The sequence below is a fragment of the Theobroma cacao genome, chromosome 2 (assembly GCF_000208745.1).
Source record: "Theobroma cacao cultivar B97-61/B2 chromosome 2, Criollo_cocoa_genome_V2, whole genome shotgun sequence".
In the NCBI taxonomy this organism is placed as follows: Eukaryota; Viridiplantae; Streptophyta; class Magnoliopsida; order Malvales; family Malvaceae; genus Theobroma; species Theobroma cacao.
Window position 1 is genome coordinate 34,982,654 of NC_030851.1, and position 12,318 is coordinate 34,994,971.

Genomic DNA, 12,318 nt, shown 5'->3' on the forward strand with positions numbered 1-12,318 from the left:
TTATTTGTTTGGATGGTGGATCTTGGGGTTCTTAAGGGCGATGAACAGCGATTTTGCTCTTTGCAAGCATCGATTTTGCTCAAGGAGAAATAACAGCTAAAACATGTTTGATGAGTTTTATGATGATTCACGGTTTTGTTGTGTTTAGGATTGAGATGATTGTTAAGCATGTTTGCTAGGAATTTTTTTTTTTTTATGAAATTTGAGTTGAAATTGTTCAGGGAATATTTTGTAGAGAGGGTATATTTTGTTTTTGTATAAGGGGAGTGAGCAAGGCCTCCCGATAGGGATATATTTTCTCTTGCTTTGGAGGATTATAGAGTTTTGTAACCTATCTTTTATGAAATGCATAATTTTATGGCTTAGCAAACAAAAAAAGTATGTGTTTTAGGTTTTTAAGTTTATTGGTTTATTTATAGAACCCCAAAATTGAGTTTATTAGTTTTTAAGTATTGCGTGACTTAATTACTGTAGGACTAATTTTTAGACATTACGTGATTAGTTTTAGGCATTACGTGACTAGTTTTTAGACATTGCATAACTGATTTTTAAGCAATGCCTAAGTCACACAATGCCTTACTAACTAGTCACGCAATGCCTTACTAACAAATCACACAATGCCTTAACAAAAACTAGTCATGCAATGCCTTATCAAAAATTAGTCATGCAATGCTTTATCAAAAACTAGTTACACAATACCCAAAGTGAGTCATGCAATACCTATCAACTAGTCACGCAATGCCTTATCAAAAATTAGTCACGCAATGCCTTATCAAAAATTAGTCACGCAATGCCCAAAGTCAGTCACACAATGCCTATCAACTAGTCACGTAATGTCTTATCAAAAACTAGTCATGCAATGCTTTATCAAAAACTAGTCACGCAATACCCAAAGTGAGTCATGCAATACCTATCAACTAGTCATGCAATGCCTTATCAGAAATTAGTCATGCAATGCCTTATCAAAAATTAGTCACACAATGCCTATCAACTAGTCACGTAATGCCTTATCAGAAACTAGTCGCATAATGTCTTATCAAAAATTAGTCACGCAATGCCCAAAGTCAGTCACGCAATACCTAAAAATTAGTCACGTAATTCTCAAAAATCACCAAAACTACTGAATTCCATTTATCAAGATCAACAACTTTAAACGATACACCATATTTCATTTAACAACATAATTAACGAATATGAATGCTCAAAATGTTCAAAGTTTTTCTTCATATATCAAAAATCACTCTAAAATGCTTAAAAATACTCAAAACGCTCACAGGTTTTCTTCGTATATCAAAAATTACTCCAAAATATTTAAAATGCTTAAACGTTTTTCTTTCTGATAAAAAATACTCCAAAGATGACTAGTTTGGTGAGGAAAGCTCAAAAAATATGAGTCAGTTTGATGTGCAAATCTAAACATACTTGACCCGTTAATAGATTTCGGGTTAAAACGCGGAGCCAAATAAATGGGTTGATTTCATTAAGGGTAATTTTGTTCAAATTTTAATTTTCTTAGCTAAAAACAGTTAAAATTATGAAGAGATCTATTATCAAAAACACGTTATGTATAAGGTCCATTTAAAAAAGAACCCACAGATTAATGCTTTTCTTGGTACAAATTGGTTTTCTCAAAGCTCTTTTTTTTGGTTTTTCTCATTTCAAATCAAAGGATCAAAATCGATCTCATTGCTTATTTATCCCAATGTTTGAAAGATTCTACAACTATGTAGTTGTAATGAAATTAATCTCTTCATTTCAAAAAAAGAAAAAAGACAAGTACCACAATAGTAGTATTAACAATCTTAGTTATTAGGACGAACTTGAATATTTAATTTATTAATTGGTGCATGATCTTCTTGTTTAAAGAGCTGAGTTTAAACTTCCCTTTCCTCAATTTCAAAAAAAAAAATCTTAGTTATTAGGGCCTTGATTATCCACCATTAACTGTTTACCAGAGTTACATTCATGGGATTTTCCTTAAAACCTTTAATCACACTTTTTACTTCCCAAGGTCACAAGTCCTTTCTTGGGTTGGCATTTTCTAGTTTTTGCTTTGTTGTTTCTTTTCATGTTTTTCAGTTTTGAGTTTGTTGGTGTCTAATTGTGGTGTTTGGGTGTGTACGTGCTTGAAATTGCTCATGAGATGCACAACTTTGTCTTGATTCCAGGTTTATTTTTCTGGCATCTTGATTTTAAGTTTAGTTCAATCTAAAATAAAATAAAAAATTTAAAAGACAAAAATAATTTTTTCAATTCAACAATTGCCACATCAGTTTTTTTTCCGTCACGTTAGCTTTTTTTTGTCATGTAAGCATCATGCCATGTCAAATTTTTGTCACATCAACATGATCATGCTACATTAGCACATAATCAACATCATGTCAGCAAGAAATACCATATCAATTTAATTAAAATACATATCAACATATTTAATGATTAAATGTAACGGATATTAGGGTTAATGATTGAAATTAACACATTAACAAAGTATAAAGACTTAATTTAAATAAATTATTAAACATGGATTAAATCATACTTTTTGTAACGTAAGAGGACTAATTGCATCATTTAATCTTCTTTTAATGAGGTGACCCCTTCTTTCACTTATTTTCTTCGAATCTTTTTCTTTTCACTTATTTTTCCCTTCCACTCGTGTAACAGTGTGTCAAAATCTAATAACAAAAAATTAATAATAAAATATGAAAATTTATGAAGATTTTGAAACATTCAATTAATTAAAAGTATAAATATTTAAATAAATGTTCAGGGTTCCCTCGGCCTGCCCTCAATTCTCTCCGCCCTTGGAGAAAATATTAAAAGAAAAGAAATCCTGTATAGCCATTTAAGGGAAGAAAAAAAAAAAAGAAAGAAAATCAGAACAGGACTAATATTAATATTTACCGTCGCAGAATCAGACGCATAGCTGGAAGCCGCCCCTTTTTGTCGTTGCCTATTTCGTCGTGATTGTCGTTTGGCACCAGTTCATTCCTTTTCCTCACGTCATACTGTTAATAAAAACAAAAAAAAATAATTTTAATTCTTTGAAAAAATAGAAGTTAAAAATCCAGTAGCTTATCCGCATTTTTATCAGTATGATGTCATATTGTTGTAAAATAATGTTAAAAGTTTTTATCTACATTAACTAAACCACCATCACGGACTGATTGTTTCGTTTGGTCAGACCAAATAACATATGATTGATATATGGGTTTCAAAAAAGGAAATTGTCAAAATTTTTTTTTAAAAATAAACAGTTCAATGCAAAACATATCACCCCCAACAAAATAATCATGGACAAATTGAGGTGAGAAATTCTCCCATAGCAAAAAAAAAAATTATAATATTAATGCTCCATTAGTTTTAATTTCAAAAAATAAGAGAATATAGTAAAATATTGCAATTTTAATTAATATACTTTTGGAGTTTATTTTGGTCATTAAAAAATTGTGTTAAAGTAAACTTTAAATTTGCACATCTTGGATTTTTTAAGAAAATAATATGAAATTTTTTTTGAAAGGCGAAATAATATGATTTGGATTGTATTTTTCATGTTGCATGTAATAATGGTTCATACTGGTAACAGAATGAGAATAATAATAATAATAATAATAAAAAGAAACAAATTGAAAAAGTCTGTGAGACTCTATAATTGTTAGGCCACCACCAATTCCCCCACTCTAAAACATTGCCCATTTTGTTCCTTATAAAGATTAAACGAATAGGAAAAGAAAAGAAATGTTGTATGTACCTTAAGTTGTGGTGGAGTGGAGGACAAAATGAAAATATGACCATAATGAAGGACTTTACAGCCTAGCCAAAAAGCTTTTTTCTTTTCTTTTTTTAAATAGTTACTATTTTTCTATATGAAGAATGAATACTTGAAACTTAACTTGTTTAGTAAAATATATATATCAAATCAAATTAAATCAAATATTCAAATTTATTATTAGTGTAAAAAAAGAATAATATATTTTTATATATAATCAGTCGAGAGTTGATTCAATTGATTAGTTCGTTTATTTTTACAATAAAAAATTTTTGATTCCCATATGGTTGATCTCACGACTCTTGATGCTATCTTAAATATAAATGGTAAACAAAATGAGTAAAAAATTACACATTTGCACCTTAATATGAAAATCGGAACTGCCTATGTAGTTGGAATATATGTGGGAAGGAAAATATGAAAAAAAAAAATGGAAGTAAAAATTGTTGAAAACAACAAGAGAGTACGAGGTGGAAATGTAGGGTAATCTCTAGCAGTTGTTGTTGTTGTGTTACAATTCACAATATTCCAAATCCAACTGTATCCTCTCTCCTTTCCTTTCCTTTTCTTTTCTATTCTCCGCGGGTATCTCTATCTCTTAATCCAATTATTATTATTATTATATTATCCCTTTCCTCTCAAAATGCACCTTCAGCATTTCCTTATACTCGGCAATCCTTTTCTCTGAAAGGTATCTTTTATTGCTCCTCAATCCAATCAGGAGCCTACGCCGGGCTTTCAGAAATGGCTGGCGGACTCGCCTCGCATCAAGCAGGCGACGCTTCTCCGGCATTCTTGCTCCGCCTTGTCCACGACATCATCTCGGGGAATGTCGGCGGTGGAAATGGTCACCTCAATGTCGTGTTTAAAAAGGATTGCACGGATCTGGTGAGGAGGATAGCTCTCTTCACGCATTTGCTCGAGGAAATCAGCGATTTTGGACAGTCTGACCATGATGATGCCTCCTCCTCCTCCGCTTCTTCATGGTCGGCTGATCTGGCAGTGGCTCTCCAGGCTGCAAAGCGTCTCTTGTCCGTCGCCTCCGCCTACCATTCGAATAATTCCCCTGTAAAGCCCCATTTTCTGTTTCTCTTTAATTTTTTTAAACAGGAAATATGAGCGTACGATTGGTTTAATTAATTTTGATTTATCCAGAAATTTTGATCCATTCTTGATGTTGATATGTTAATTGGCATAGCATAGTCCAATGCCAGTTGTTTTACCACTTAAGTACTGCTACTAATGTCCTGCATTTTGATTTTATTGACGGGGTCAATTTTATGCGCAATTGATAGATTTAGTGAATTGTTTTTTCTTCTGGATAAGGAAATTTTTACACATGCTAATTACTGGGTCAATTTGTATGTACTTTGATAGTTAACTCCATTTGGGAAAAATTTTAGGCTCAATAAGTCGAATTAATCTATCAGAGTGCTAAGTTTATTTCTTGAATTTTTCAATATAAATTTCAATTGTTAGTGTTTGTCTCGGTAAATGTAGTAATTCTAATTAATTGAGCGATTTGGAGATTATGAGAAAATGCAGGAGAGGGGATATGTTAATTTTTGTATGGACTTTTTCTTTTGGGAGTTAGGGGAGCAGCTGTTGCTGAAATTTTGTTGTGGTTATGCTCGTTTCTTCTTAGTATGTTATGGGTACATATCTGAAATTTGGTATATCTTGATTTAAGGATGGAGCTGCCAAAAGAATTACTTTCCAATTTCAGTGTGTTACTTGGAAGCTGGAGAAAGCTTTAGAGAAAATCCCTTATGATCAGTTGCAAATCTCAGAGGAGGTTCAAGAACAGGTTTAGTTTGAGAATTTACATGTTGCTCATTTTTTTCTTCATTTATTTGCCTTTTTACCATCAACTAAAATATTTTTTTCAGGTATCGTTGGTGAAAGCACAATTGAAAAGAGCAACAGAAAGATATGGGTCTTTGAATTTGAGAAAGTTTTCTAATGCTCTGCCCCAGCCACTGGAAAAAGAATATGATAGGACCAACCATGAAAGTTTAGCAATGCTGGATGGCATTCCTGAAAATTGGGGTCCTCAAAGACATGGTGCAGATCAGGTGACTAAGATATTGGAAAGAGTGAAGAGCTCTTCAACCTCTTCTGAGGTCTGTCTATCAAATGAAAATGATTCCAAAGGGCAAGAGAATGTGGCCATTAAGGGTACTGAAGAACTCAAGAAGCCTGATGCACCAGTAATACCTGATGATTTTCTATGCCCTATATCTTTGGAACTAATGAGAGATCCGGTGATTGTGGCTACAGGACAGGTATAGTGTGCCACCACAACTACTGCTTGTCGTTCCTGTGTCTGATCAACCTTTGCCTTTTAGCCATCTCATTTCATCCTGGCTTCTGATTTATCATCTTCTTGATTTTACAGACATATGAGAGATCTTACATACAGAGATGGATAGATTGTGGCAACATAACATGTCCGAAAACGCAGCAGAAGCTGGAAAATTTAACTCTAACCCCTAATTATGTTCTGAGAAGTCTAATAAATCAATGGTGTGCTAAACATAATATTGAGCAGCCATGCGGGTTAGCAAATGGTAGGCTTAAAAAGAGTGATGGATCTTTCCGTGATGTTAGTGGAGACATGGCAGCCATCCAGGCTCTGGTCTGTAAACTGTCAAGCCGGTGCTTAGAAGAACGTAGGGCTGCTGTGGCTGAAATCCGATCACTATCAAAGAGAAGCACTGATAACAGGATACTAATTGCAGATGCAGGAGCGATACCTGTTCTGGTGAACCTACTTACGACAGATGATGTGTCATTACAAGAACATGCAGTAACTTCTGTTCTTAACCTTTCCATATTTGAAAATAACAAATCTCTTATAATGCTTGCTGGTGCCATTCCTTCCATTGTCCAAGTCCTCAGAGCTGGAAGTATGGAAGCAAGAGAGAACGCAGCAGCTACCCTTTTTAGTTTGTCACTTGCAGATGAGAACAAAATAATAATTGGTGCATCAGGGGCAATACCAGCTTTGGTAGATCTGCTACAACATGGGAGCGCTAGAGGGAAGAAAGATGCTGCAACTGCTCTGTTCAATCTATGCATTTATCAGGGGAACAAGGGCAGGGCTGTCAGAGCTGGAATTGTGACAGCACTGCTTAAGATGCTCACAGATTCAAGAAACTGCATGGTTGATGAGGCTCTAACAATACTGTCAGTTCTTGCTAGCAACCATGATGCTAAGGCTGCTATAGTAAAGGCTAGTACCATACCTGTTTTGATTGATCTTTTAAGAACAGGTTTGCCCCGCAACAAAGAGAATGCAGCTGCCATTTTACTTTCTTTGTGTAAGAGAGATTCTGAGAATCTTGCCTGCATAAGTAGGCTTGGTGCTGCGATACCCTTGACAGAGCTTACCAAGAGTGGCACTGAGAGGGCCAAGCGGAAGGCTACTTCATTGTTGGAGCACCTTCACAAATTACAGCAGCTCTGACCATTGTGGTTGTACCAGAGCGTTTGTTAATTGTTTTCTATTGACTCTAATTGTTTGACAAAATTGCCATTCTATTCGTTTCAGACCCAAGAACTGAGCATGAGATACAAAGCCATTCTCATTGCTCTCTGTGCATTCATTTCTTTCATTGATGAGTGTAAAAAATTTATTTGGTCTCTTGATTAATGAAGATTGCTTTCGTTTTGGTCTCTTGCTGTTGTTGAGAAACATTAATTATTGGTAGCCTGAGGTTTTTCATACAGCCACAGAAATTCCTTATGTTATTCTGTAAAAAATAGTGGATTGGAGACAACCAAAGTGCTTGGACAGTATGCTGTAGCTGAACATGTGACGATTGTAAATTTGTGATTCCTGTTATTTGTTCGAATAGTTGTACTGAAATTTGAAATAGAACAGCTAGGTGACATTGGATTTGGCTTAGCGTACAAATTTTCTTCCAGGACTGACAAAGTTTAAGAGGATCAATGGGCTTTATAATAATACTGCTAAACGAATGAATTACTTGCAGCATTTAGTTGTTTTGAGAATGTCATCTCCAGCTTTTCTCAGAGTCGAAACTTAGAAACAGAGCAAATTTGTTGCGGACGTTTATATCTCCTAAACAATCCCAAACTAAACTTATTTGAATGTCCGTCTGATTAATTGGACGCAGAAAGAAGTCTGATAAAATCCAATCTTTGAATTATTTTTTAAATTAACACTACGGCCTTATACTGTTATCGTATATTTGTAATCCACAGCTGGCTTTGGCCGATTCTTTCTGAAGCAAATTCTACTTTGTTGGTCGGCCTCCTTGTAGGGTCAAAGTATCAAAAATTGGGTGCATAATGATATATGACTTTGATCCTTAATTTGCATGCAAAAAGCACCAATTCAGAGAAAATTAAAGGGGACAACTCGCTAAGTAATCTACAGGCATACCTTGCTAATAAAATATAGGTGTTGTGCCTGTTCACTTCTTCGAACAAATTGGAGTAGAAGAAGGCATCAGCGTTGCAAATGTAACGTGACCTTTTTGCTTTGAAAGCAAAAGCGAAGATTTATCAAACTAACTGAAAAGCCGAAGTAATGGGAAATGGGCTTTGGATAATGCCAGTGTTCCCGTGACGCAATTGTCTAAGCCGCCGCTGGGTATGATGGCGGCGGTTGTCCTTTAGGAAAATTCTTGTTGTTGATTGGAGAAAAGAGGGTCACCAGAAGAATAGATAAGTATGCTTAATTTTGGATACGCATGAACAATATGATTTTCGTGAGCTTTTTGGGCTTTTTGGTCTGCTATTCCGTTAGTTTCTTTGTCATTCCTCCCTCTCGTTTTCCAGTTTCTTTCCTTGGAATTACCAAGCTGCTACGTGTTTATACGGCGTTGAACTGTTGGGCCATTGGGAAAGTGAAACTAGTTTTCCGTGAGAAATCCTTGCAGTACACGCATGCTAAAACCCTTGCTCCTTGCTATTCCTATAATTCAAAATCAAGCCAACACCGTTGGGATCAATTTCATGTGCAATGTGAAATTGCTTGCAGAATAACAAAGAAAAGAGAAAGTCTCGAGTTTGAATATTGAACTTATATAATAAAGAGGAAATTGTTTTTCCACATTCATATAATTATTCTAAATTCAACGAGCTTACGTAGGCGTGAAAGAAAATTTGGGGGAAAAAATGGCATGAAACTATGACAGATGATGCTGCGGTTAAAATCGAAACAGGGTCTTAGAAGCAGAGAAAATTAAGCCTGTTAATTTAACAGGCTTACAAGTAAGTGAGTTCCATGTTGATGAGCGGACTGTCAATTTGGACCTTGTCATTGAAAAATTCAAACTTTGCCAAAGCCTCGAAACCCTTACCTTTCTGCTTATGGAGACAAAATCAGCCTTAGCAGTCGGTATAATACTTGGTAACAGTAGTGAGAAAAAAAAAGGTTGGTGGTAGACTAACGTACTTTTCTTCCACGGTCAATTCCTCATGCTGAAATTGAGTAAATAATCATACACCATTAACCCTCAAAGTCAGTTTTCACATGTGCAGGTTGAATCTCAACAAGAAAAGGTCTTAATCCAGGTTTACCCCGTGCCGTGATTACCGTAAACCATTTTCGACAGAAGGAGAAAAGGACAAGATCATGCATATAATTTCCCCACATATCACGGGGCATGAATTTTTGCAGAATTGCCTCAAGTCCTTTTGTTGGGTGTATTTTAGCATGTGGACATGGTTGTTGAATTGGTTCTAAGCGGTTTAATTTCAGAATTCATATGTTAAATTTTGATTTATAGTTTAGCATAGATAATAATATTTGATTGAAAGCGATACGTTACGTACTTTTTTGTTTTTGTTTTGTCAAACATAAACAGTTGCCTATTTTCAAAAGGTTTGCCCTCTTTGTTGACCCGTGCTCCCTTAGCATCAACCACCAAATATCCCTTTGTCCTTTTTATCTCACACCCACCATTTAAATCTTGTATGCTTTAAAGTAGGCCAAAAGAGCAACCAAGCCAGTTTTGTGGTTCACCTCTCTGTCTTAAACTCAAAACAGGAACATCGAAGACATAAAGCGAGCTAGCTAGCTGTCTGTTTACAACTAACAACACTTAGGCAAATGGGGAATAGCTTGGGCGGGAAAAAGACCACCAAGGTCATGAAGATTAACGGCGAAACATTCAAGTTGAAGACCCCGGTGAAAGCTGAAGAGGTGGTAAAAGATTATCCAGGTCATGTGTTGCTAGAATCGGAATCTGTTAAGCATTTTGGTATTCGAGCAAAGCCTTTGCAGTCACACCAGAGCTTGGAGCCCAAGCGGCTCTACTTCTTGGTAGAGTTGCCAGAAGCTCCCAAGGAGATAGTTACAAGAAGGGTGCGGTCGGGTATAAACATGAGTGCTAAAGACAGGCTCGAGAGCCTGATGCTGTCGAGGAGATCCGTGTCTGATCTTACCCTCATGAAACCCAAATGTGTGATACCCGAGGAGTCCGAAGAAGAAGGGTCTGAAAGTGGAGCAATGAGGGTGAAAATGAGGCTACCAAGGGCAGAAGTGGAGAGGTTGATGAAAGAAAGCAACAATGAGGCAGAGGCAGCAGAGAAAATCATGCAACTCTGCGTGGCAAATACCAGAAACAGCCCACGTGAAGCTGCGCAGAAAGGAAACGGCGGCCTGTCTTTGCAGCAACAAGTGCATTGGAAGGGCAGCCACGGAAGAGTTGGAGAAGGTTTCAAGGCCCGTGAGGTTAGTTTCACCAGACAATGATCCTGTTTTCGTGGTATTTTTCATTGGGTTTTTCGTTTTTTTCCCCCTTTTTTTTTTAAGCTTAAACAGGAAAAGTTTATTATAGAATATGCTTATAGGAGTTGACAATTTTGATTTGTTATCTGTTTAGTTACAAGTGTGAATGGTATGACGTACGGAACAGGAATTGAGAAAGGGGAATTGTGAAGTCGTCGGACCAGAACAGAGTACTAGTAATACGTAAAGCAATTGTTTAGGAGTCAGCACCCTAAATTTGGACTTTTCTATGAAGTTCTCTCCGGCTAACTCCAAGTCGTCGAGAACATAATTCTAAATTCTGTTTTCTGAAGCAAAATTTGACTAATCACTTGAGTTTTCCAATGAGTTCATCTCATCTAGGATGTTTCCGAAACCAAAATATTGGATCTTGACCGTAGAAATAGATGCATCTCAATTAAATTTTAAGGCTAATTACATCGCCTTGTCTTTATTGGACTTGTCTCAAACTTAAGCTAAGCTAAAGCTAAAGCTAACTATGGTTCCAAGCCAAATCTATGTCCACTCACGTGCATTTGACCTAAGAATGAGGTTATTCTTGAAGAAATACATACTCTAGTATTTATCTTTGTCATACAACACCATATAAAATCTCCTTGTACTCTGCCCTGGCAGAGCCTTCGAAACAGCTGAATATGATCTTAAGAGTCTTTCTTTATCCATGATTCCACAAATCGATCAAATCCCCAGTGGGGACAAAGGGCAACCTAACTTTGACTGCAGAACAACCTTTCTTTTATTCGTTTGTTGTTTGAAAATTTTAATTATCACATATTCTTGTGTCTACCTTTCTTTTTTCTTTACGTCATTTCCCATTATCATTCAAGGAAGAAAATTATGAAAAATAATTGACCAATCCAGATGACTTTTTGATTTGCTTTCTCTATTCGAACTTAGACATGCATGCACGTCTTGTCATGTGATGGGTATAATTAAACAAAAAAAAAATTACAGAACCCATAAAGAATGGTAGTTAAAGTTGAAAGAGAATCCAAGGCAATTCACCCAAAGGCACTCTATTTGTTTTTCCAACTCCAAATCGAATTAAGTAATTGATTAATAACCGATCGAATCAGCTAACTTCTCAAAGTTTTCTTTGTTCCTTGCAGAAACGGGTGAGTTTCACGCCAATCAGTGAAGGAGGGAGCCAGATAGCAGTTACCTCTTGACAAACCATGAAGAGTATACTCACTCAGTGTTCTAATTAAATAAATCAGAGCAAAGCAATGGGAAGATGGTCCATGCTCAATTTTCCACATCCCTCTATACTTCACTCTACATATAAAAACAGTTTGTTGTACATAGAAGAAATATAGCTTTCAAGCTTTTAGAGTGAGAGATGTGACCTTGCGGGGCGTGCATGGTGGTTCAAATCTTTCTGCAATGACTCTATATATATATATATATATACATATAGTGATCTCTATTTCATGGACAATGTTTTATGTATTGTATCTTTTTTATACCTAATAGATTTTCTTTTTTGGCACATTAAGAAACTTTGCCCGGGGATGTTGGGAGAGCATGAATGGTACTGGCGGAAATTATTTAAACACTCCTCGTTCTAAATATTTATTAACAAAATTAATTAATTCATAAAATATGAATAATCTTTGTAAATTAACAGTAGTTTTTGGATTGTGATTAAATAAATTAATTTTTAAAATATTGATTTATTTGAAAAAAATAAAGTCATTGAGTTATTGAGTCAGATGCTCAAATATAAATATTGACAATATTATTAAAAAGGTAAATGGCATAAAAGCCCACGACTAAGCTCGAAAAT

The 12,318-nt window shown here is 35.5% G+C and overlaps 2 protein-coding genes across 2 annotated transcripts; both read left to right on the plus strand.

Moving 5' to 3' along the window:
• Window positions 4,377-7,445, plus strand: LOC18609754 (U-box domain-containing protein 11). The gene is made up of 4 exons (XM_007045042.2): window positions 4,377-4,834; window positions 5,457-5,573; window positions 5,656-6,051; window positions 6,165-7,445. Exons 1-4 carry the CDS (start codon window positions 4,511-4,513, stop codon window positions 7,233-7,235), a joined length of 1,908 nt encoding a protein of 635 aa, XP_007045104.2. The 5' UTR covers window positions 4,377-4,510; the 3' UTR covers window positions 7,236-7,445.
• Window positions 9,715-12,024, plus strand: LOC18609755 (uncharacterized protein At1g66480). The gene is made up of 2 exons (XM_007045043.2): window positions 9,715-10,475; window positions 11,642-12,024. Exons 1-2 carry the CDS (start codon window positions 9,852-9,854, stop codon window positions 11,699-11,701), a joined length of 684 nt encoding a protein of 227 aa, XP_007045105.2. The 5' UTR covers window positions 9,715-9,851; the 3' UTR covers window positions 11,702-12,024.